The sequence below is a fragment of the Serinus canaria genome, chromosome 3 (genome assembly GCF_022539315.1).
Source record: "Serinus canaria isolate serCan28SL12 chromosome 3, serCan2020, whole genome shotgun sequence".
Classification (NCBI taxonomy): Eukaryota; Metazoa; Chordata; class Aves; order Passeriformes; family Fringillidae; genus Serinus; species Serinus canaria.
This window is the reverse complement of record NC_066316.1, coordinates 79,208,442-79,235,630: the sequence shown is the minus strand read 5'-3', so window position 1 is coordinate 79,235,630 and position 27,189 is coordinate 79,208,442. Positions and strand designations below refer to the sequence as shown.

The 27,189-nt window shown below is 39.0% G+C and overlaps 1 protein-coding gene across 7 annotated transcripts in view; it reads right to left on the bottom strand.

Moving 5' to 3' along the window:
* Positions 1–27,189, bottom strand: part of SNAP91 (synaptosome associated protein 91) — a 63,392-nt gene that overhangs the window by 23,253 nt on the left and 12,950 nt on the right. For 6 of the 7 annotated variants that reach the window (XR_007777189.1, XR_007777190.1, XM_050972744.1 and 3 more), the window contains exons 3-13: positions 20,769–20,911; positions 19,628–19,703; positions 17,742–17,844; positions 16,090–16,183; positions 14,831–14,942; positions 13,385–13,491; positions 12,140–12,181; positions 8,889–8,959; positions 7,493–7,520; positions 5,628–5,737; positions 4,859–4,986 (exon numbers count right to left, since the gene is read on the bottom strand). Coding sequence is in view for 5 of the 7 variants with exons in the window: in XM_050972744.1 (XP_050828701.1) it covers positions 4,859–4,986; positions 5,628–5,737; positions 7,493–7,520; positions 8,889–8,959; positions 12,140–12,181; positions 13,385–13,491; positions 14,831–14,942; positions 16,090–16,183; positions 17,742–17,844; positions 19,628–19,703; positions 20,769–20,911 (1,014 nt within the window). In the remaining 2 variants the exon portion in view is untranslated. Of the gene's footprint in view, positions 1–657; positions 829–981; positions 997–4,858; positions 4,987–5,627; positions 5,738–7,492; positions 7,521–8,888; positions 8,960–12,139; positions 12,182–13,384; positions 13,492–14,830; positions 14,943–16,089; positions 16,184–17,741; positions 17,845–19,627; positions 19,704–20,768; positions 20,912–27,189 lie in introns of all 7 variants that reach the window. The other variant, XM_050972749.1, reaches the window with a different exon arrangement.

Below are 27,189 nucleotides of genomic sequence, written 5' to 3'. Positions count from 1 at the left end.
TTCTGACTGGTTGTTGGAAAGCCTTCTGCTCTACTGGAGTACCAAGAAAACTGACAACATACAGTGGGAAATGTATTCTTACTCAAGTGGATAGCAGATAACATTAGAAACTAAATGAGTACGACTCAACTCTTAGAATATTTTTTCCCTTTTTTTCCTTTACATATTATTGTTTGCATAGTTGACATTTAGTTCAGGTTCATCACCCCTTCAATTTACTGCAAATATTTGTGAAATAAAACCCAGATTCAAGATAGCTGAAATGCAGTAATTTCAGCTGGCTCCATAGTCTGTTTGCAGGAAATACCCAAAAGAAACACAACACAGCACAAGCGTGACACGTAACGAAGGGGAGGACCCTGCCACATCCATCCTCTTCAACTACAAAAGCACAGCTGCTTTTCTCAGAAATTGGAGTAGAGTACATAGTTATTGAATAATGTGGAAACAACTCCTGCTTACCCCCAGGTGGCCCTGAGAACTACTGTTCTTAGCTGTTCAATCATAAGGTTACTCAGTCTAAAGGTTTACAGTTTTCCATATGTTTTTCCATATAGATGCAGCTGGTAAAACCAGAGGCCTTACTACACAGCTGAGCTCAGTACTGCTTTGACTGCATCACGAACTGGTGTGGAGCACTGCAGCAACCAAACTAACCTCCAAAGAGATCCACTTCAGCAGTGGCAGCAGGGACAGTGGTAGCTGTGGTGGCAGCAGCTGTAGTAGTTGCAGTGTCGGTGGTTGGAGCAGTAGCCGCAGTAGGCTCTGGAGCAAACGGATCGGAAATCTGCGGCTCCGAGGTAACGCCGGAAAGTGCAGCCAGATTATCTGTGTGCAACCATGCAATGAAGAGCACACAGGAAAGGTAAGGGGAAAGGCAAAGACCACAGTTGCTCAGCTCCAGAAAGCTGGAGCTTTTAGTCAAAAAAGCTCTGTATGTCTTAACATACAGAGGTCTTAGTAATCGAAAATACTACTCACCCTCTCCCAAGAGGTCTAGTGATTGTCCATTAAAATGGCAGCAGAATAAAAAAACAGAGTTATTAGTAGAACTGCCAGACTGAAGATGTTCATTAGCCAAATGCTCATTCTAAATCACATGTCCAGGTTATGTCTACAAACATAATTTCTACACTTGCTTTTCTAACATTCAGGAAGTTATTCTGACATGACAAAGCTCATTCTGTTTAATAACTCTTCACAGCAGAACCAGTACTTCCCTAGAACCCTTCACAGAACAGGCACTAAAGTAAGGGTACTTTAGCAGTGAGCACCTTGCAAATAGTGTTGTTACTTCAGGATATGATACATGGCATCCCTAGTCCCCAAATATATTCTGAGAGACAAACTGGTGGTGGTTCTTGGACTTGGGACAACTGCCAAGTGCAAAATAAATAGATCAATCAATAGAGCAAAAGCCTTCAAAAGCCTTTTCTGCATTTATGATAGAGCAAACATGCTCTGCAGGAACAACTAACTCTGTTAACACTTGCTATGAGGAGTATGAATGTTGACAGCATAAGCATAAGCAGACTGGCTCTGCTCCAAGTTTGGCTCCTTAGTCAACTGTTCCTGAAAGCCAATGAAGCATCTTTAATGACAGACTTTCCTACAATTTGATGTCCTCTAAGATCAGTCAGATTGAGCTCAAACACAGAGTTATGTTTTGCCTACATAAAAATCAACTACGAGATATAAAAAAACCTGCAAAAACTAATGAGTTTCTCCTATTAAATTTTTATTCTGTAGTTAGGATAGTCTGAGCTCAGCAGCTCCCTATTTACTAACTGGTATCTCAGTGCTGCTCCTAGATTCTTTGTACCCACAACAGGGTCATGGGTTCATCTTACCCACACTGAACAGCAGGCAGAGTCCTGAAGCTCTACTGTGGGTCAGTATTTGGAAGCAAAATGATTTCAGCAGGCGCAGCCCTACCTTCACAAATCTGTCTTTATTTTACAACACTTGTAAAAAAGGCAGCAAAACCCTGCATTTAGGTTGTTTACAATTTTCATAATTGGTTCCTTGGGCGAGCTCTACTTGAGACTGATGGCACAAGCTGAACTAAGCCAAAATACTATTCTAAAAGAGCAGAACAGTACATTAAAAATGCAGCACTCTGGTATCCCATTACTGCACACCAGGTGAATGTCTCACAGCTAGACTTGAAATAAACAACTGTTGGCAAACTTTTAAGTTCTGTTAGCTTAGTCTTCAATGCCTTTTTTATTATTATGTTATAGAACTCAATACAGTGAAGTGACAATTATCCAGCACAGCAATCTACATTTAGTCTTAATATGGGAATGATTAAAAATAATGGTTTTTTGTACAGTAATATTAAAGTAACAATACTGTTAGCAAATCCATGTTCTAAGGCATACTGTAAGGTAGTTCAGAGCAGAAATTCAAGTCAGTTTGCTTTTATATCCAAGAGTAAAACCTCACAAAGAGGCAGACTTTGACCTACTGTATGTTTTGTAACACTATATTCTACTCTACCTGCTAAATGGCTATCTATTCTCCTTGCAGTATGCTGCAAGGCACCATATTATCCTATCTTGATGGTCTCCTGATACCACAGAAGTGTATATTTTCACAAGTTATAGTTCACTTGGTAAATGACATATTATGTATTCAGAAATACAGTAGGTATACAACAAAATATAGTGAACTGTACGTAACCCCAAATATAATCCAAATAAACTGAATATATAGCATATGCCAAAATACATAGAATCTACACTGCCAGCGAGACTGAGAAAAGCAGGACTGCTTATTGTTGATATGTATTAATGCTGCAACATGAAGTATTTATATTCACATTTTCCTGCCTATTCTGAACCACAGCACTTCTTCCAGCTTCCTCCCTCTAGTACTATTTTCTCATGAGTTCCCACATTAACTTGCTGTAGCCCAGAAGAATAGGCAGCTCAAGTAGCAGGGAGGCATGGCTGCACAGCCTCCCAAAAGTCCTGGGTGGAATGAAGGTCATTTTGTCCCCCCTTCTGCTCAGAACAACAGTGCTCCCAACACCAGATCAGGTCAGTCATGGCTCAGACTAGTCAGGTCTTGAAAAATCTCCAGGAATGGAGAGCTCACTACCCTGCATCAGGGATCTGCCTCAGTACTGCTCTACCCTCCAGGTGAAATACTTTTATTCTGTCAGAGACTTCAAACAAAACAAAACAAAACCCCAACAAAAATAAAACAAAACAAACCCAACAATAACAAAAAGCAAGATTCCAGTGCAGTAACAGGTCATCACATCTGGACTGCTGCCCGCAGTAGAGCAGACAAAGCTGAAGCTTACTAAGTTACCAAAATGCTATTCTGAAAGATAAGACTGAAGTATACTTAATGAGGGTAGTAACAACTCTGGCCATAGGAAAATAATTAGCTGTCCTTTTCTGTCATGGAGTAAGACTAAGGGCATTATTGGTCAATTTTAAAGTTTTTAGTAGAAGAATAAAAACACCTGAGTTTTTAGTAGAAGAATAAAAACACCTGGGTTCCAAACTATGAGTGTTTTGTCCAAAAAGAAAAAAAAAAAAATCAGCTTTCATTTTCTATGCAAATCAATACTTTACAATATTACTGGCTATTTATTTGTATTTCTATTATTGCAGGAATGAGCAACTGCTTAAAAAAGTTAGCTCTTTCATGCTCTTTCAAATATCTCAAAGCTTGTATTTCAGTGCTTGGCAATGACAAAGTAAGACAAATAGGACACAATCAAAATACTGCAGAATAATTAGTCCCAGGCATCCTAGAATAGATGACTCTCTGGTCTTGCTGTCTGGGTAAGATTATCTTTCTGTTAATAAAATTGACATTTGCAGGGATAAAAAAAGAAATTAATTCAACAGATTAAACTAGAATATGCAATACAGTATCTACATGACAGCCCTAGCTATTCTCTCTTAATGAAGTGGCTGAAGTACAATGTCACCTTTAATGAACTACAACTAAGAACAGAAACAGGGACTGCAGAAGGCAGCAGCAGCCAGTAAGAGCACTGACAGCAGAGTCAGCATGACTCAGTGCTGCATTCCTGCAGGGAGCAGGCTGGTGAGTTCATTAAGCTGCCACACAGGATCCCTTAAGATTACACCACAATCGGTTTACAACTGTATAAATTAAATCACATTTACTGGCCTAATTCCTTGTTTTAACAGGACAAGAGTGAGCACTGCCTACATTTACTGTGGTCCTCCAGATCACCAGCTGCTACTGCTGCCTGGAACAACAGGGTCAGATTTCAGAGAGCTGGTTAGTTATTCCTCTTTGAAAGCAGCTAGCCCTCTATTTCTATTTCCATATTAGTATTCTAAGCACACACAGAAGATACTTTATTAAAATATGTTATGGCTTGTCAGGGGTAATCACACTTGCAGCAGAACTAAGTTGCCACCAGTTGCTTTACATGCATTTTTGTTTTAAAAGCTATTTTTGTTTCTCCTCCTATTGATCTGTGGCCTTTGCTCCATGAACAGAAGAGCTGGTTTCTGGCCCCACCTTGCCAATAAACATGCAAGCAGGTCTGGTTCTTCTGTTTTGAAATGCCTACCCTACCTGCTCACCTTCATCCATCCCCCTCCTGCTCACTTTTAGTCACATAATCCTGGCTCCCTCAGCTTTGCAGCCAGGCCCTTATAAGCAGCTTATACTATTATGGATATCCCTGGAAAGAAGCAGCAGCCTTGTGCTGCAGAGGGATGCCTGACTGTCAGGTCAGCCGAAGCCTGGGAGTGAGTTGGGAACATCCTGTGCTAGCAGAGAAAGAGGCAGATTTCAGTTCAGCCAGGCAAGAAGATGGAGACTGCAAGAAGGGATGCTGACAGTGAGGTTTCTCTACCTCCCCACGAAGTGCCTCCAGCAGCAGCAGCAGCAGCAGCGCCCGCAGGAGCAGGTGCTGGAGCTGCCTGCCCAGTACCAGCAAAATCTGGCTGAAGATCCAAGAGATCACTGGATGGCTTGGAAGAGCTGCCAAGAAAAGGAAGTGAGACATTAAATACTGGAGGAATTTGTCCATTTCAATCAATTTTTTTTTTTTAAGTCATGACTGGATTAAGGAATCAACCTTAGTTTGGATGAAATAGAGACTTTTTTTTTCAGGCTTTAGGATTAGAGCAGTGGCCATAAGCACCTCTAGTGCAGTGAGTCCCAAGAATATGCTACAACCCAGGATGGAAACATTAACTTACTTCCATTTCCTGATAATGTCATTGAAATAGATCTACAAGATCTTTAAAATTCTTTAAAAAGACCCCAAATAACCAACAAAAAAAAATCTCAAACCCCAACCCAAACCCAACTAACCAAACCAAAAGAAAGCCACCGCAACACCCAAAACAGAAAATGAAAAGTGAGAAAATAACTGAAAACAGAGAAAATAACTGTTGTGACGAAACCAGCACCATTCTCCTTCCATATTTCATCATGCCATGCCAGAAAGCAGGAATCCTGCATTTCTAGGCAATGAATTGGCAGAATTTCTATGGGTTAAGCCAGTCAGTTATTTACTTAGGAAACCAGATCTTATTCATCTAGAACATTTAAATAACAAACAAATTACTTTGGTACCTACATCAAGCTCAGTAACTCAAATACACTTTTTAACTTACCTGACTGGAGCAGCTGTAGAGGAAGTTGCAAAAAGATCAACTGGAGGAGATGTATCAATAGTCTTTGCTGGAGTAGAACTAGGAGATGTAACAGTTGTGGCTGGAGAAGACTGGAGAAACATTTCAAATATACTTTCAATATACCAGCATTTCTCCCCAACCAGCTCATGCACAAATGCACATACTTTAAGAACCCAATTTTGACATAATGTCTTTTTATTGTGAGCTGTTTTCTCCTCTGAAATAATTTAAGGAAGACTGGACTAAGTTTTCAGATGGTAGTAGAGCTGAGAAACCCCAAGGTGACTTCAAAGAAGGAAAAAAGTTTCTACAAGGTTTATTCTAAAGGAGTTGCTTCCTTCTATAACTGTCAGGCTCTTCATTTTGTCTATGGAATGAATTAGTTGTTTGTCCACAACAGCACCTCAGTACTCTAACCACAGAAATGGTGAGAGAAGAGAAATGGTTAGAAACTAGTTGTAAACCTTTAGAAGAGAGTTTAAAGAGCCATCAACAGTGCTCAGGGTTAAGTCCTTGGGAAGATACAAACGAGAGCTCATCCTATGACTTTGCTTCATCAGCTGCTCCAGTTCTGGATAAAGATACTTCAAGTATGGCAAGGACAGACACCCAGGAGAGTATATTACAACTCCTCTGTGAACTTGAAGACTCAAGTTACTTTGTAGAGTGTTAATTTAATTCCAAAAGATACTGTAAGCTTTGCTACAGCATCTCACATGCTAGAGATCCTTTATCTAACAATTGAAAACAAGTCCTAATTTTAGTACTGTTTGCCATTCTGACCACTTCCAAGAAGGAAAAAGAATGGCAAATTTGAAGAGATTTTCTCCTGAGTTCTTCTACTGCCATCCCATCATCATAACTCTAGCAGATGGGTGTAAGCTTTCTGGACACTCCTCAAAGCTTTAGTAAGGTTTGATGGTCCCAATGGTCCATTAATGGTCCCAATCCCTCATGTGCATCAAGGAAGATGTGGTTAAAGCTGTAAGAACACTTTCTGAGCCATCACATAGTTCTCACCAGCTGCCCTAATAAACAGCAGAGCTGGGAGTTTGGGTTTTTTTTATTTTCATTTGATTTTGTTGTGGGTTTTTTAGAAAGAAATTTAAGAGCTTTCTCTAGAATCAAGTACTGAACCCCCTGCATTAGATTCAGAAGATTTCATTGAGTTTTTCCTCCACAGCACCCACCATGAGACACAGCTATGGCACCTGGCAATGCTCCAGGGATACCAGGAGCTACTATTACTAACACCATAAAGCTCATTAGTTTATCTGACACTCAAACCAAGGCATTTTCACTGGCAACTCTTGCTTTAAATTAAGGTCAGCAGTCTCACTAATGAAGGTCATTTCTGAAACTAGGTATAATGGATGAAAATTTTCTTCCTTTCTTCCTAGTTTTTCACATGAACATGGTTTTAAAAGAGTCAGAACTCCCTCCTAAAAAGCTGTGGAAGGAGTGAAGGATTTGGAGGAGAAATACCCTGGAGCAAGTTTCTTGGTGATGTGAGAATTAAGGTAGAATGAAAGTAAAAAAAAACCAAACAAAAAACAACAAGTTGAGATAAAAATATGTGTATCTTTTATGCTTTCATAAGGAGCAGTCATCACATCCAGGTGAAGCTCCTTAGCATCCTGACTGGCACAAGCACTGTGGCCCTTCAGAACAGTGACATGCTCTTACGGGGCCACTGTTTATAAAGACATTAAAAGATTTAATTTTGTCAATTAGGTGGCAAAGTCTAAAAAGTAGATTAAGAGATGGAAATTTAACTCCTTACAATGTTCTGAACCATATCACCTGAACAAGAATTGTCTAGTATAGCAACTGGCAGTATTTACCTTGCTCAGAGGAGAAGGAGCCCCAGATCTAGAAAAAAAAGGGGGTTTTCAGATAAGTACAGCTTTGAAACTATGTTTCTGGTCATCAAAACTCCTGCAAAAAGACCAAACCCTAAGCATGAAGAGATCTTTCTGAAGATCTCTTCAATTGCATGCCCTCTACATTTCTCAAACTTCCATGTGCCACTTTAGACAAGGAATGTAAATTTTACTTCAAATCTTAAATAAATCTTTTAAGCTAACTGGCATCAAAGGATTATTCTGCCTTTTAAATAAGCCCTAGTAAATGGAGGAAATGCAGAGATGCATGCAAATATCTTGCTTTGGGGCCTAGAGGACCCAGCAGGAAAGAGTTACTGGGGCAAGATGTCACCACATCAGAAAACCATGCAACAGCAGCAGAACACCACCAATACTGAAGCAGTTCTCTAACATAAGTCTTCTGAGGATGTGTCAGCAAATTTTCAAAGTCTACTTTCTTTTAAAGAAAGTCAGAAATACTTGAAAATAACTACATTTAAAAGTATGAAAACAGTGAGTTGGAAAGTTCAATCTGAAAGTTCTCCCACATGCACAAAAATCACACTAACAGTAACTGACAGAGCCTTAATCATAACTTAAAATGCACGTCAGGGCATTTGTTTGCTTTCATTATGAGGTATGAAAATACTGCTACATATTTTTAGAGCTGCTTTGATCTAAGAGATGAAAGGAGGAGCTGAAGATAAAGCTGCACCAGTATTGAACTAGCATCCATCCCATAAGTTACTTGAATTGGGTAAGTCCTAGGAGCTGCAGAACAGATTAGAAGATTTCCAGATCTTCTAATCACAGAAATGACAAAAAAATAACTTAATGACTATATACAACAGCAAAGAACAGTTTAGTTCAACCCAAAGAAAATATCTATTTCTAAGTATTCAAGAAAATCTTTTAAAAACACACAGAACCATGCCTACAAGCAAGTGATGTGTAAAAGTATGTACTTACCCTTCACTAAATTGCAAGGATAGCAACAGTGAAAGAGAAAACAGAGGTTTAGCTTAATCCTTCCTAGACTTAGCCATGGCAAGTATCTAGTATGAAGATGCAAAATCATTAGAAAAGAAATAGATTTTGATGCTAAAAGCCTTAGCAGCACGCAAACCCCCAGTTTCTACTGGCTTTCCTCAAGCAATTTTAGTTCATTTTGGAAAGTGTCTAGTTGTTCTGTGTGTTTCACCCACCATCAATAATTAAAGGTTGCCATTAAGATGACTTTGTAAAGGAAAGGAAAACCTTGTCTTATTTTCTAGCTAAGTGACAAAAAGAGGTTGGGGAGACAAACCTAAACATCAAGTAACCTCACACTGTCTCTATTATGCCTAGATATATGGTACACAACAAATACACCTACTTGTTGCCAGGTTTTTTTCCTTCCAGTGAGTTTAGATGTTGCTCAAGGGTCTCCATGAGACTGCTGGGAGCCTTGAAAGTGAAGAGAAAGATGCACACCTCAGTGTATTGCAGTGATCTAACCACAGTTTGAAATCCAGCAGCAACTTCCCTGAAGTCCATGATGTGCCTGCTCATGCAGTTACTTTATTTACACCAGTGTGGAAACAGTGGATTTCCATGCTAGAAGTATTCAGGCAAAGCTAGTTTTCAAAAACGTGTTACTGGATCCAAATTTGCAGAGAGAAAATGTTTACCTCCACTGTGCAGCACCTGAAGCCTAAATCCAGGATGTGCTGCTGCTCATCATGTTTTAAATCAGTGTTAAACATGGACAACAGCACAGGCATCCACAGGGCTGACTTGAAGATTCATGGGTTCAAGGTCACACTTAGTTTTGCTTGTAGTCAGATCCCTCCCTTTCATGGCCAGAGGGTTAGAAAGCATTTCCAGCCTAAACAAAACACAGTCCTTTCCAATGCCCCCAGAAGGAGCTACCTTTGGCTCCAGACTCCCAACATCACAAAACCTTATAGCTGTTCTCAAAATGGTACCCTGGCAGAGGTTACTGTGCAGCTAGCCTGAAGTGCAGAAAGATTCCTATTTTTGACATCTATAAAAAAACTAGGCTTTTTCAGGCATCCCTGATCTTAGATTTTATTTTAAGCAACCTTTTTTGTGGTCAGCAGCCAATACCCAGAGGCACTTACTGTTACAATGGCAGATAGAAAAAGTAGTTGTAAATGCACACTGGGCTTAGCTATTCCAGTATAAAAATAGAGTCTGGATAAGTAGAAGATCAACAAGAAGGGAAGAAACCCTAGAGAGACACAGTAGCACATAATAATTGAATATTTCATCAGGGTTAAAAGTTCATCAGTTCATCAGTCTCTAAACAGGGAATTCTCTTTACCAGTCTCTTTCAGATCAGCCACAACTCCTGACAGCAATACCTATGATGTTATTTTCATAAATAACATTAATTTCAGGGCAGATGTAATTATCAAACAAGTCAGTTTGTGATGCTTGGAAACAGCCAATTCTCTGCTCCTATACTGAAAAACCAGCTGGCTGGCTGAATCAGATATTTCAGGATGCATAGCACCTGCTAGTACCAATGCACAGCTGTACAATGCACAGTGCCTGCATATTGATTTCAGCATTAAACCCAGTAACTTAACACATCCAGAAATTTAAAACGCTCAAAATAATCTTAAATGACAGATTGAGTTTAAATACATCCTACATATATAAGCAATGAAGAGACATCATGACCTTGCTGCTTTTACAGGCATATTTATTAACTTTTAATTCATTTGGGCATAATAAGAATTGGTTAAACCCAAGTGACCTAGTTATAAGAATTCTCCAGCAGAAAGTAAAAGAAGAAAGGTAAAACAAACTAAAAAATCCAGAGAGATTCAGACTTTAATGAATTAAAAAAGGCTATATTGTAAGATACACCTTGTGAGACTTTAACATGTAAGTAAAAGCTATGTTTAAGAAGAAATATTTAAAAAAAAGATTGCATACTGTTACCAGTTATCTCTAGACATTTTAGATAGCTTTCCAGTATATTCATAAGCTATATTTAATATATATATCAAATTAAGCTATATTCCAGTATATTCAAAGCTATATTTCTATAGCTTTGCAGTGTATTAGTCAAATGTTTCTTAAAAACTAGCAAGGTAATATAAAGCTTATCTATCAAACAGAACTCAGAGAAGAAGCTTCAGAAAATTTCTATTCAGATGCAACAATTTGGAAAGGAAATACTATCTGGTACCCAATATTCAACACTGAACATTGCTTAATTTCTTCTAGATACTGCTTTAACATTAGATAATCTATCAGTCTGCATTGTGCTGGAACCTTAGATATGGGTTCCCCACTAGTTTCTAGGGGCAAAACTGGCATATTTTAGGAAATGCTAGTAAATAAAAATGAGCCAATATTTTTAGCTACTAAGATGCCTTTTCAGCCTCCAAAATTATGCAGCCAAACTATAAACTCCAAAGATGACAACTGTCAGATTACACTACTGGGACCACTTGTCTAGATTTACAGAGTGTGTACATAAGGAGTGTAACACAACCAACTTCTTGCAGAACACTACCAACTATTGCCATGGTTTGCTATAGGAATATAGGTGTACCATTGATACTACATAGAATTATGTACTAATTGTTAGCTGAAATTCAGGTTTATTATTCACCTTTTATTTATTTATTTCTCTCTGAAATATGCTGTTGAGGTCTTACACATACTCTGTCTCAGGCTAGCCTTAGCAAGTGAGTCCCAAGCAGCCTTTGGGAGAATACAGCTGTGAGGGACTACCTGATCAGAGACTGAAGTGGTCAGGAAGTTGGGTGAAATGATCATTGGAGATCCCCTCCTTCCAAAAGAACTGTTCTTTTTCAAAGTGTTGGCTCATGGGGTGGAAGGTAGCAGTAACTAAGGGGCTGCTGAGCAAGTGCAGCACTGACTAATGACACAGAACAGGCTGGTGCAACGTCAGACAGAAGTGTTACAGAAATTTATAAATTTCATTAAGGTGATGAAATTTCTCCTGGTTTAAGGACTTAGTTCATCGTTGACTCCACTGTATTAAAAAAGAGACCCTGAGGTACAGAGTAAGGGGAAAACACTGCATCAGCTATTTCAAGATTAGGTCTGATATTGCACACACTGCTTTTGTCTGCTGAAAGGATGGCCAGACTTTATAGCACCATTGTATCTGAAATCCACAAATAGTAACAATCCCCACCTTCTCACGATGTCTCCCTTTCAGAATTTTTAAGTGGTGTTTAACTGAGAGTGGTGTTTAACTGTTTAACATCACTATTCTGATGTTGATTTAAACCAGGCTTTCAAGAGGCTATCAAAAACTGCATGAACAAAAACTGTGTGAACAGTTGGGGTTTGCAGCTGCTAAGTAGGTTGGGTTGCTCTTCTGCTCCAATTCTACTGGCATCAAAACTGCCACAGGTGAACTCTTTGCACGGATCTCCTCCTCTAGGTGAATACCCTCTCCACAATAAACACAAAGCCAGGCACCCAGGCCAACTTGCAAGTGATACTTAAAATGGACCAGCAGCTACAGCGTGTTAGGTGGTAGGACTTCACCAACATTTGCATTCCTGTGTGCTTTCCTAATTACAGAACTTTTATTTATTATACAAATGCACAAAGACTACAAGAGAAGCTTACCTGTGTAAGATCAGGGATATCACCTTTGTCAATTCCAACTTGCTGTGGAGATAAAAGAGTAAAGGTAAAATCTAAGTGCATTATTCCACTGCAGCAGGCATTAATTTTGAGTAGAACTGCTCTTCAAGCTATAATGCACCCTGTCTTTAGAAAAATACCACAAAGTTAGAAAGGACATGTCCATCTTTCCAGTAGCTATCTTCAACAACCTGCAGCAGTTTTTTTTTTCCCTCCACAAATTAAATATCCATTTAAAATAAAAGGATAAGAAAACAGAGCTTGATTTCACACACATGGACCTTATACTCTATACTGAAATACACTGGTCATATACTGTTGTCTCAGAGGAGAACAAATTAAGGTCTAAGTCTGCAATCTTTTATTAATAGCCCTGCTGCTTCACACTGTGGTTCTTCAGAGTGACTGCTAGTTCAGCTTTTGCAGAAGAAGAGCAGGCCCCACTGCACCTCACAGTCCTGAAGAAGAGTCACTATAACCCCTGTCCAAAAAGCTGACCCGTGCCTCTAAAGCACTTTACTCCCTCAAGTTCAATATTCATATCTGACATTACAAGCCATTAAGGAGTCTATCAGGCTTCTCCACAGATAAGTGAATTAGCAAAGAAACAAACTTTTATTCAGCTCATTACTACTGTCCATTATAATGAAGTTTGAAACATGGAAAATGTGCACCCTGTGCCAAAGAGCCAACTACCACAAATGGGAATCCAGCAAAGGAGTTAATTAACCATGTAATATTCCTATTATCCACATAAGAGGATGATAACAAGGAGCAAAACCGGGACAATCTCACATTACAGTTAACTTAAGGCTGGCTGCAAAGGCTAAAAGGACAGACTGAAAAAATCTGCATGCTTCTATTCCCAATTGCTGTATCTTCCTCAAATGTTCAACCCTGTCCTAGAAGTATGCATTTACCACAGCATTTCTCAAAAATACTGGAACATTTCAAGTTATGTCATCTCTTAATTTGACCAGGAAAGTTGAGTTTGGCTGCACCATAGAGACATGTAGAAGTCCTAAGCAAACTTAACTACAAGACCTGAAGAAGCAGATCCAAGATCCGGATCCACTTGGATGGATCCAATAGATCCAAGATCCATTGAGATAGATGCTTAACAAGCACAATTAATATTTTAAATTTGTGCTAAACAACAAACAAACAAACAAAAAATAATCATAAAATACTTAAGTGTTGGCCTTCATAAGACCAAAAGCCACTTACCTCTGCAACTTTAAGAAACTCTGATACTCTGGTCATTCGAGTTAGAAACCGTTTGTAGATTTCAAGAGCATCTTTACATTGTCCCTTTTTCATTTCAAAAAATTTCTCTAAAGAAATAATGTGGTAAATTTCAGTTAAGATGTCTTACATTAGGTCTTACTTCAGCAAGTCTAGTTTTCACAAAAATCACGTGTCAAGAATATGACACTACATTAACATTTACTGCTTGGGCATTAATCTAGTGGCATCTCTTGCCTAGTATAGTTTTGAAGTTGGGCTTGCTGAGCTGCTGAAGAATTACACAGGCCATAAAATTGAACCTCAGCTAGCCACAGCATTGGATGTGATTGTGTGTCACTATTTTAAAGACTGAAAAGTGAGCAGGTGAACCAGCTACCCAACTTAAAATTCAAAATAATTAAGGATACCTAAACACATACTAATATATGTCCTCTCCAAATTGTCATCACTTCAAAGAACTGTATTTTTTTCACTTAAGTAGTCCCTAAAGTCCATTTATGTCCATTATTAAACACAGCTGCCACATATTTCAACCTGAACTTACACTTTAAGTAGCAGTAGACAGTGAAATTCCAACTGAATTTTTATGCCTAACCCATTGTGTCAGGCTGGTGATCACACCAGGCTGCCTGAGCTTCAGAATGTGCTCACAGCCTCCTTTACACATTGTAGGCTGATGGTAGGTAGGGTTGTGGAGGGCATCCAGTTTTGGCAGTCATGCTTTCAGGCAGATCAGGAATGTTATGCAGGAGCATATCACTTCATACAAGGCTATCACTTGACATTATCACTCTCTACAACTACCTGAAGGGAGGTTATAGCCAGGTGAGGGCTGGTCTCTTCTCCCAGGCAGCTAGCAAGAAGACACAGTCATAAGCTGTGCCAGGAAGGTTTAGGTTGGAAATCAGGAGGAATTTCTTCAGAGAAGGGTGATCAGACACTGGAGTGGGCTGCCCAGGGAGGTGGTGGAGTCACCAAGCCTGGAGGTGTTTAAGGAGAAACCGGATGGCACTCAGTGCCATGGTCTAGGTGATAACGTGGTGTACAGTCACAGGCTGGACTCAACCATCTCAGAGGTCTTTTCAAGCCTAACTGATTCTGTCACACATAACAGAAAAATATGGGCATCTTAAAAATGCAGAAGCTGCTAACTTTGCAGGACATATTACACATGCACTGTACATTTCTTTAAGCACAGAGATGGTCACTGTCTTTAAAGTACCTATCTGCACACCTTTAAGGACTTGTGATGATCCAGCCTCAGACAAACACTAATGTAAGAGGGTACAGCTTAAATTTTTCTCTCATTTCAGATTAGAAGAGTCAAGAAAAATGTAGCTTTAATGAAAGTAAAAAAACTGAAGCAGATCTGAAACTGATTCTTCACTCATGCATGGTACGTGAGATAAAAGCCAGCTCACTTACCTAGTAAGTTAATAACCCCATCATTGTAGCAAGCAAAAAGTTTGATGAGATCTTTAAACAGAAGCATGAATGCAGCATTTATGACACCATTTGTCAGTTCATTTGGGTGAACCTACAAATAAAATATCAGTTATTTACAAAACAAGTGTCAAATGCAAACATTTTGGCTTACACCAGACATTTGGTGCTGTTATAGACAGAATCAAGCACTGAAGTTTTCACGCTAAGACACTGAACAAAGGTTTTGGTTAGCAGATCAAGGATTGCTTTCTCCACCACTCCAAAACAATCCACTAGAGCAGAGGAATATCCACATCAACAGTAAACACCTTAGTTTTGGCTCCTTCACTTACCATGATGAAGAGGAAGGCAGAGATGCTGTTTACAGTTTTAATGAAATGGACAAAAGATGCAGTTTACAGCAGAGCTAAACAAAAACTTAATAGTCTATGAGATAATGTATTTGGCTAATGATGTCAAGATCCTTTCTCACATTAACTTGGGAAGAAAATATGTGCTTATTTATTAAAAGGTCTTTCTTTTCTTAAAAATATCTCCTTTTCTGAGAGCACTATCACAATTCCTATGCCATTTAAGGAATGGAAAGCACAATGAGATGTACTTCAAAGCTTTTCCTCTGAGAGCTGTAGTGGGCTCTGCCTTCTACCTCAAAGTGTATCTTGCTGCCCACCAACAACAGAAGAATTAATTCCTTCAAAAATCTCTTTGAAATGTTACACTGTGGCTTCTACAACAACTGATTCCTGTTTTTATCCTTAGGTCAGATAAGCAATCCCATCAGCATTGAAAGCATGATAAATATATTGTACACACTTATTTCTACGAAGAGTCTAGATTAAACATTAGCAAATTTAGTTCACAGCTGAAAACCAGATGATGATTTTGAGGAAGACAAACAATGTACATGTGCTATTTTAATGGGGTTTTTCCTTCCCTCAAAACAAATTGGTTGCCAAGAAATAGAAAATTGTGCTCAGTCTCCTTGCTTTGTCCGTTTCTTCCCCCTCACTGATGCAGAAGATGACACCCCAAGTTCTCCCCAAAATTGCAATCTTTATATTTCATGCCTATGGGCAAGGGCCACCCTTGGCCACGATACCTCAGTGGGACACTGAAAAGGGGATTGTTTGGCCCTCACTAAGGGATGATGAGTAAAGCATTACCTACAAGGTGAAAGGTGTTCACTACAATGCATCATTTATAAGTCACTGCCCAGTGTTAATACTGTTAATACGTACATCAAATTCAAGTAGTGCATCAATTTGTTCCTGTAATATTGGCATACTCTTCAGCAGTTTTTCAGGAGCCATTGTTCTCATTACACCTTCAGCTCTGCAAGAGAGAATACAGATTAGAAGCCATGCTTTTTCCTCTCTCCCTTCCCCCAAACTGATCTGTTGTCTAAAATTTATGCTTGAAACACCTATAACTCATTTAAAACCATTTCAAAACCACAGTCTGATTCTCCAGCTTCTCATGTCATTGTGAGAGCTGGTATGAAAAATCCTTTATCCAGCCACCCTTCCTGACAGCAAATGAGGAAAGGTTTTGTGTTAGAGTGATGAATGCAAGAGATTGATCTCATTATGGAAAGATGACACTGGGAGCTTAAATGACTAACTAGAAACACACAGAAGTACCTAGAGAACTGATATACTTTGTGCACAGTTTGTTATGAATAACTAATGGCAGCTCATTGCTGACATGTCCATGGATGTGTAGCATTCCTTAAGTGCCATCTTTAGTCTTATAGCAGTCATCAAGCACGGTCATTTTTATCTCTGATTATGACAAACCACACTATGATTTGCACAACCATCACTATGTATTGCCCTGTTCTGGCTGCAGACAGGTGTATATATATGCAGACTGGAAATTATTCTGACTTATTTTATGCTATATTCTGAGGCAGCACCTTGTTCTGAGCACCAGAAATAACAGGCATAGCAAGATTTTCCAGGAATTTAGAGCAAGGCAGGAACAGTAGGATCCCCAGCAGCCCAAACTTAACTTTATTTAACATCAAGTGTTCAAGAGTGAACTTGTATGGTCCTCACTAAGGGAATGGCTTCCAGCTACACAGCAAAGCTACCATGGTAGGCCCTAGACTTCCTGGCTGCTTGAGAAGCAGGAGTGAACAGCCTGGTAGTGATGCCTGCATTAACAGGTCAGAATCCCAAGCTGCAGAACACACCAGAACTGCCAGAAAGATCCTGTATGCAATTCATGATTAGCAGGAGCATCTTTGGTATGTACTCCATCAAGCTGCACCTTCAGGGGGTGTTAAGCCACTTGCTGTGTCAACAGTGCTTCAAGAGAGCATCTAGAGCCCTTAAAATCCCAGTTAGAGGAGTCAGAGACCAGAAAAATGTCCTCCCAAATACCAACACACTACTCTGAGCTGGGTCAACTTTTTTTTTAACACAGTTCTTGTGGGAAATAAAGCCAGCAGTTTACCACTTTATTCTGTTCAGTTTATAACTGTTTGCTCTGTTGCCTGCTAATAACTTCAGGTGTTCACTTCAGTGTCTGGAGAATAATGAAACACCCTAAACATAGCTTCAGAGTGTTTCCTTCTCCAAATCCTAAACACAGTCTCACTGCAGCAATATTTAATTGGGGTAAGATTTAAATCTAGCACTAAAGGCTCCCAGTTTCACAAGGCACCTTACTTTGGTCTTCAATATTTGTCTTACTACCCAGTCTTTCCTCTCCTCTTTGGGCAATCTTTAACCAATTAGGAGTACTTTAAAAATAAGATTTTTCATTGTAGCTACACAAAGCATGTAACAACAAAGTTACTGACAAACTAAAACTAAGTGTAATGCCACAAATAAGAATTTCATGGGTCAGACAACCTTATTAATTTACATATCTAAACTTTGCTTACCCTTTCTTCACTCTTGCAAAGTCAAATGCCATTTGTCTGTAGGAAAATGCTTTTTCATTCAAATATCTACTATAACGCCTTATAAATGTGGACATATCATAACCTGAAAAAATAAATTTTCACACTTTACATTTCATTTACATGCTTTTTCAGAAGTTCTTTAGTAAATGATAAGACACAGCCAACGCACCCCAAGATTAAGTGATTTGTCTTACATTATGCAATTTCACATACAGAACAAGACATCTTCAAGCTTCTGAAGAAAAATCAGTAGTGGTACACCAAAACAATCTACCACTGTTTTGTTTCCAACAGATTCATACAATACACCACTAGCATGGTTCCAGGGGAAACCTGCTAGAGGCCCCCCCATGGTAACATTACTTGGTGGCCAAAAAGTTACCTTTCTATTAACAGGGGAAAAACATCAATTTAACAAAAAGGTTTTACTGAACTTGAACTTGGTACATGACTTCCAGGACTCAAAGTTCAACTCAAAACTCAAGTTCAACTTAAACACTCTTGATGTTTCATGTATGTTAGCCACTCTGACTCTTACATGGACCTTCAAAACCCCCCTGACTTGGTGTACCAGAACAAAGAAATCATGATATTCACAGAGATTACTGCCTTCCTTGAACTGTTACACCAGAACCACTCAAGGCACTTAATACTGTACAAGGGGCCTCAAACTTCAGTGCCTTGCAAGCCTATGACACCTGAGCAGTCAGTATTACAGCCTATCCTCCAGAGTTTCTTCCTCTAAGCCACAAAAATGTGTGCAGAAGGCAAGTCATCTTCCTCTTCAATTTAGGCCCCTTTTTGCTACCTTTCCAACAATCCACACCCCTCAGTTTAGTCACTGACTATATTTTTCCTTAATATCTCCCATCATTAAGTACCTCTGCCAATTCAAGCATAACACTACCAAATCTGATGCCTCAGTATCTATGATACACTGTGCATTATCTATGAAATGGAAATCTAAGTTTAAAGAAAGTAGTGAAGAACACAAATGCATGCATTTAACAGAATTAATTGTTGCCAAACACCAGTGTCTTTGAGCATATACATATACATACACATATATAATGTTTAGCTTATATGAGCTCATTCAGTATTTGGTTAGCTTTTTTCCTTCTGTTACCATATCTAAAAGATGCTAAAGTTGTTTTTGGTGTCACATGTCTACTTCAAGAGATGAAATAATGTGGCATTGCTTTGAATTTGCCCATTATTGTAGCATGTCTGTAGTATGCATACAATTTACAAATATTCTCTGACAGCTGAATAATTATATTTTCCCTCTTTTCTGGTAGAGCTACCACAAAACAAGCTTTTCTTCTGTTAATCTCTAATAATTCCAGAGGGAAAAGCAGAAAAGCAGGCTTTGTAAGATTCAGAGGGAAAGAGTCCCTAACTTCTGCCTAGACTTTCTAAATTCATTACTCAAATCAAATCAAAACCAACCAGTTCTTTTGGTGCCAACCATTAAGAAGTTATAGATCATGCCTAAAAAGCACAGTGTCCCCAAGCAACCAAATTACTATTTAAGACTGAGTAAAACCAAAAAAAACAAATGGAAAGTTATCAACTTCAACTTTTAACACCCATAGGAGTTAAGGAGATAGCTGACCCAGCCCAGATTTAAACCAGCACTTAAAGGATTTGTACAGTTTCACCTTTTGAGTAAAAATATTGCAGGAAACCAGAAATATTGTTTTGAAGTTTTTCAGCAGTCCATTTGTGCTCCTGTATTTATTAGGTACTCATAAAAAGGCTTCAGTAGCATATTTTTATCTTATTTATATTTTATGAATTAAGGAGAAAATTAACAATAGTATCTTATTTAAAATCTTGTTAAGATTATATATAAGCTGGCTTACCATGAGATCCACTTTTGTCCAGAAAATTGCTGAGATTGAACAATGTGTTTCTAGATGCCAGGTACTGAATAAATCTCTGAAACACAAAGTAATATTTCTTATCACAGGCTGTATCTGAAGGCTTTGTACCTTCTACCAGCAAGATTACCAAGTCTACTTTCAGCATACAACATGAAACCATTGATTTTTGTCTTAGCCTGCAACACCTTCCCCAAAACGTTTTGTCCATTCGGATTAACTACTTTTAGTCAGAATCTCTAGTAAATATTCTACTGTATAGATAAAAAATAGATTATGAGCAAAACACAAAATATATTGCAAGAAGAGCAATAAAAAAATGTTAAATTCTCAGGGATTTGAGGGAGCTCAAGGTTTATCTGCTAACAAAGCACACATCCAGGCTAGTCCCAGTCTTCTCAATCCAGAAGCCCTCAGTTTCAGCCAAGCTGAGGGCCTGTTTTAATAACAAGCAAAGCCTCTCATCAAACACAGGGACTAACAGCCTGTTTGAGCTGTTAGAGAAATCAGATGAGAGCATTGACCAAAACTTGGATTGGGAAAATAGGAGTAAGAATTTACACTTTGAGAAGTTCATTGCAAGACAATACTTTATATACAGCCAGGGGAGGAATTGTTACGTAGTCATACTGAAGTTCTTTAAATGTGCTGTCTTTTTATGCAGACATACCTGTCCATACAGGTCAATAAAAAGCAAGGATAAGGATAACTTGATCTAAAAGGCTATCAAGCTAAATTTAAAGCTCTAGGAAGATTTTAACACCCACGAGGAGCAGGCAACTATTTGGATGGCAGTTTACACATGCCAAAACATTACATTTGACCTTAGTCAAAAATTCCCAGGTAGTATTTGATCCTGTGTAGCTGTTTTTAGATTCAGTGCATAAATTGTCAGCATCCTGGCACAGGCTGCATCTTGTTCTTATGTTAGGGTTTTGTAAATGGAAAGACAGGTAAGAACCCAACTCTGTTGCTAACAGTAAGTTTTCACCAAGAATCATTCTTGCCCTTTGCTCTCAGGTCATTTCTGGTTCAGACAAGATGCCTCTGCACTACTAACACTTTTGGCTTGGAGTGTGTTCAGTGCCAACTCGGTGGCCTTGAGAGAGCTGCTGACACTTACCTCATTGCCATGGACCATTAGGTGGTGTGTGGTGACTAAGGCTTTGAACACGACCACCCAGCTACTATTCGTTGCTCGCTCAAAAAGTGTATCGGCCATCTGAGGGATGTTCACGTTTGTTTCATTGGTTGCTTGGATCAAGTCTGTAGGAGAGACAAAAGGAAGGTGTTAGGTGCTACAAGTATGATAAAAAGTTTGCAGCATGGGCAAGTTCTCAGACCACCAGGCTGCAAGGCGTGGTTGTGACAAACAGGAAGTTCAGTGCGTACATTCCATATTCAAAAAAAAGAAACCAAAACAACACCACCATCAAAAAACCCAAACTGAGATTATACTAGTACATGCTGATGGCTACAGTGGTCTTAGTCTTTCAACAACAACAGTTTTCCAACAGTTCTGTCCCAAGCTATGACCAAACATTTCTCCATCTTTATCCCAGACGAAGTTAGGGTGCACAACAACTTGTGACTTTACTGCTCGCAGGATTTTGAGTTAATTGTCACAGTTCATTACCTCTGGGTTAGAGAAATAAGCACTATTGAATTCTTCAATTACAGGTAACATGTCAAGCACACTGAACCCAGTCACATCAGCAAAAAGAGGCATGTCCAGAAACAGATACTCTGTCATCCCAGAGGTTGCTCTAATCAGCAAGCTCCAGCACACCTCCTAGAGCTTCTACAGACCCAGAAAGCAGAAAAGTGCATGAACACCTCCTCAACAGTGAGAAAGAACACAAGGAATGACAGAAGTTTATACTGAAGCAACTACACCTCACACAGAAGAAATAAGACATTAGACTGTCTCAGGGAAAAACGATAGCATATATCTTGGTGTCCTGTGCATTAAGAATATGTAAACTGGCACAGAAGAGTGCGTGAAACTAAGGTAAGCAGTTAAATCACAAACAGTGGGGCAGCAAGTTTTCCACTATCCTCTATATTCCACAGGATCTGTGATTTACTACATCCCCTGTTACCTACCAACTCCAGTTAGGCAGCTAGCAATTACCTTCCACAAGCTATCACCCATTTTTGAGACACAGCTGGAAACTGCACACTGCAACTGCATGCCCAAAACCTCTGTGATGCCAGACACAGCAAGACTCAAGGAGACAACTTCATGCAACACAAGAGCACAAAACACAGATCTAACTGTAGAGCCAAGGCTTAAAACTGGAAGAGCTAAGCAAAAAAATTTTAAAGTTGAACTACTAGACTAAGCATTATCTGAAATTAAAATACTCATCTTTTACTTTCCCTCAGAGGAAACATTGTTAATAATTTCTTCCCTATCTCTACAGAAGAAATTTTCCTCCAACTGTTCAAGTCACTCAGTCATGACAGATATTCTGCCTCAAAAGCAGACAGGATATTTTGTGACTGCTCCTGGCACACCTAAACTATGTGAGTCTACAGGACTCCAATTCACTTGGGCAGTAGGGTCACCACTTGGCAAACTTCCTTTCCCTTCCCTACATAATCCTAAGCAATGGAGAGCATAAATGTTGCCAAGAGTGGAAGGTCAAGGCTCAGAATTCACCTACTGATTCTGCCTTTGTAGGACAGAAAAAGTCCTGAGGACAAATCTGTCTAAATAGATCAATGAGTCACATCAGCGACTGAGACCCACCTGGTGTGTACAGAAATCCACAATGCTGTACCAGGAGCATTCAAAAGTTCAGGGTTTTTTTGTTTGTTTGTTTGTTGGTTGGTTGGTTGGTGTCTTTTTTAAATTCCTGGCATGTAATCTTTATGTGTTTTTTACCTTTTATTACAAAGACTTTGTTTATTTAAGATCCAAGAGATCTCTAGCTCAGAGTCACAAGCTTGGGAAAACTATACTGCTTGCCTGCATACAAAATTGTCTATTGTGTGGGCATAAAAGCTGCAAGTTGTCCTCAGGTTCAGACCAGGGCAATGATTTTCTGGGAGGATACAGGAGACAAAAATTATGTGATCCATTTGCCAAGTTTGAATTGAAAATGTATGTTGTCATGGCATTTTGTTGTCTTGGTTATGGAAGATGGAAGTTTTTTGCAGAACACCTTCTGAAATGTGTTTACTGCTATAATCTCAGAAATACTCCCCTTGAAGGAGGCAGTTCTGCAGACAAAGTATTATAATAGCAAAGCCATGCTATTGAATGACAGCAGTTCAAGATCACAGAGCTCCAAGAATTCTCCTTTATCCTGTGGTACAAACAGACCGATGATCTTTTATTCTGTACTGCTGATTCATGCATTACAGATGACAGTGGTTTGTAAAAGCCTAGAAGCAAGTCACAAGTGGCTTACTCACTGTTTACCCCACTCCAAGATTTTACTGCAGGTGACAACATTTGTCTTATTCATATAAGGAAATGCATCAAATTTGTCAGCTTTCAGTCTTGGGCTTCAGTATGTAGATTTCTGTGAAAGAGTGATGCTCTAAATTGTATAAATTGTGTATTGGTGCACTTTGGATAGTGAAACCCCAGAGCAGCCCATCCACAGAAATGTTGGCAATGGAGACAACAGGGCACTGCTATATGATGCCACAGCACTGCTTCTGAAGTCACTCAGTCATTTCTGCCTCCTCTCCAAACTGCTGGAGGGTACAGCATCTCAGTCTGCAGCTCGGAATGTTTTAGGACATGAGTAATTATAGTGTGCAAAATAGAGAGGCACGATTAAAATTAAGTCTACTACTTTCAATGCACAGAAAAGAATTAAACCATGCATGAAGATGTCACTTGTCATCTGAGGCCAGAAAAATGAGATTGGGGGTGGGGGAATAATTCTTGCAGAGCTGTTTCCTATTTAGTCACACCACAAAGATAAGGTATTCAAATTTCCTGGGTTTCTTTTCCCAGTATCACAGAGTCTCAGCTTTACCAGCAACCATCAGCATCTGGAATGAAGCACCAGCACAGCTAACTTTACAAAACTGAGCAGCAGAGTTTGGTGGCAAAGCTAAATTTTAAAATAAGAGCTGGAAAAATTAATTTTACTTTAATGTTGTAAGGAAGAACAGATACAAGGAAAAATAAATCATATGCAGGAAAAAAATCTAGAAACCACATTTTCAAAATATACAGATTCAGACATTTGCTGGATGGACAAGAGACAATAAAGATTAGTCTTCCAAGGAAGTCACAGGTACGTTTGCTAATACAAAATAGGTAATTTTAAGAAGTAACAGATGAAGAACAACCCAACAGAAACCATATGAAGCAATCTTGCAAAGCTGATTCCATTTGGGGCACACACAAGTAGAGCAAACAAGGATTAAAGGTACCTTCCTGAAGAATTTCTGCTACTGCAGGCATCCAGTACCCTGACAGCTAATCCCCAAACCCAGACACCAAGCCCAAATACAAATGACAAGCACAGTCAGAGATCAGAATTGTACTGCAGCAGCAGCAAGGGCTTCTACCACAGAAGCATTTCACAAAAGTGAAGTAATTGGAAAATGAAGACCTATATATGCTTTATTTTAACCCATTTGTTTACTGTGGGACTAAATCACAATTGCCAAATCACAATATGTGATTTCTCCTACTTCCTCTCTTCACATTTTCATAGTTGCTATACTAAAGACTTCTCCAATTAAAGATATTTTTAAAAAATATAATTTTATTTCAATATACTTTTCTAGTCAAGCTTTGAGATGGAAAATGCAATGCAGTAGAAGAAATAAATGGTTATCAATTCTCTGACACCATAACGCAAATCTAAACCACAGTCTTTAAGCTCTTGGACAGGCCAATTTTTTCACCCTGACTTAAGACAACTGCAACTTAATCATACTCTAGGTTTGCTTCTATTCCCTAATTAACACCTCCATTAATAAAAAGACAAACCTGCCCAAGAGAGCAAGAATGGTAGAGGGTTCAGAGTCCACTAAAGGATGGGACTAGCTTTAGTGTTTGTTAAGCTCATAAGGTGAAAAGGAACAGTAAGAACGCTCCAAAGGTTTCAGAATTTCAGATTCTTTCTGTCTCATTAAAAACTAGTTTCAAGTTCTTCTTTTTTTTTTTTTTTTTTCTTAACGAGAGAGATCATACAATACTTTAAAGAAACTCTTTACCTTTACCTTTCCAGATGGTATTCTGGATCTGAGCAGGGCTTTTTTCCTGTTTTGTTTTGGCCCTCCTGCCCCGCCCCGTCCCCCCAAAATTCTCTAATAAGCAGACCTGGGATTTCCCAGTTCATGATTAATTATTCACAATTTACATTTCAGTATGCAGAGAAACAGCAGCAGAGCAAAGACCTCTCTGATCAGAGAAATATCAATGCCAACTTAAGAGCAGCTGTCATTCCAGACTGAATTAACACACAAGCTGCCTCAGCATCTGAGCTGTGTCATACATTCAGTTCCTAAACTTTGCCAAATCTCTCCAGCAGTAACCTCCTTACAGACCTTCCTCACTACTACTCAAATGCTACAATAATCTTCAGGAGGTTTTTTCCTCACTTATAAGTATTTAAATAATGCCTTGAACCTATTGAAAAGGAAACACAGGATTGTTCCAAATCCAAGCTAGTCAAAAACAGAAAGAAGCAGCTCAGAGTAAGAGTTTACAAGCATCAACTAAGAAAATTAGGTAGGCAAGTAGGAGCAGAGTCCCTCCCCTGCAAGACAGAACTGTATTAGGAAGCTACTGGAGCACTGTGCTAACCAATGCAAGAGTTGAACTTCCCCGTCTACAGAAACCTGACCACAAAGCAGTATCAGAAAGCAGAACAAACTTACCAGTTTCTGCTTCTGCAACAATTGCTCATAAGAAAGAACATCAGCTAATTTGAATATTGTTGTCTTTTTATCAGGCAGCTCAATGGAAAAAGAGTTTGGAATTCATTTCTGAGGTTATAATTTGTTACTTTTTCTTTTCACTTCCAGCTTGCCCTGTCTATACAAACACACATCTTGATCTAGCTTGTAACAATGACCCCCACAGCAGTGCATGCTTCTCCTCCTTCCTCCCCAAAAGTCTTCCTCAAGGGTTGCTGTATCTCACCTTGATGCCAGCAAGCCTACCTTTTATCAAAGTCCAGAAACTTTCAAATAGTGCCTTGGAACTTCCATGCCTATGCCAGCTCAACAAACCTAAAGACAATCTTCCACTGAGCATGTGCTCTCCAGTTCTTTTACACTCCCAACAGTGCAGCTGTAGCTCTTGAGAGTGCTACCTCCTCTCTCCAGCCTTACTTCAAATACCTCCTACTTCCAAAATAAATCTCAGACTCTCCTGAGGACAAATACTTACTGCAGATCCTGAAGTTTGAGAGGTCACAACAATCAGTCTTTGAACCAAACATCAGCACCCCAGACCAAGACAAGCTTTTATATAGTATTTCTTCCTCTCTGCCTACTCACAGGCATATTGTACTACCCAAAATATTAAGTGTTTTGCAGAACCTATCAATCACATGAAGGGTCTGCAGAGAGACAGGGTAAATGACTGAGTACTTGCAAATTTCTCTTGAAGTAGCCTCCAATTTCTCAACCTGAGATTTTAATTAGTCTTAGATTTTAATTAATCTTATTACCTCACTTTTCCTTTTTAAATACAACAGTGCCCCACCTCCTATTTTATCAAATACCTCTTTTGAAACAAAGTGAAAAATCTGCTGCCCATACCCACTGCTGGATTTTAGTCTGACATGCTTCCATATGGTTTGCACCCCTCCTTAACCAACATATCAAGGCAAGATATTTGGCTTTAAGTCATCTGCAAAAATCACCCCAGCTCATTAGCAGTGTTACACCAGTTATGTTGCACTTAATTATTTATATGTATGGCTTTTCCTCCTGAGAGGTTCAGATTCAGCTCTCTTGGAAACAGGAAATAAAAGCCAACCATCAGATGGCCTTCTACTGGACCTAAAAGTGTGCAACTACAGCAGCTGTCTCTCTAAGTATTAATGATGGGGGGAAAATGTGATTACACTGTGTTAAAAAAACCCCTGATCTTGCTTTAAGCAATTCCTTCAAGTTTCATTAACTATGAATATTTTTTACATAAAAGTTCCCAGAACTTAGAGCTCTGCCTCTGTGCACTGGGCAGATCAGTGTGCACTCCCTTTAATGTTTACATTGCAGTTCTCTCAAGGAGAGCAGTAGAACTGACATTCAGGCCAGCTGCAGAAGCTCAGACTCCTGTGAGGACAAATACTTAGAACACAACTGCAACAAAAAGGACAAATACTTCAACACAATGAAGTGTTAAGGAGCAATCATTGAAGTTTTAAGTATAGTCTTTAAGACTGCAAATTAATTAGTGATTAATATATGTTATAGCTATTAATATATTTGTTAATATAAAATATATATTGTTAAATGAACAAAGTCTGAGACCTTGCTGACACCCATGATGCAACCAGTCAGAAGAATAAAAGTTTCATCTTTAGTCAGCAATTACATACCTAGAATAAAGA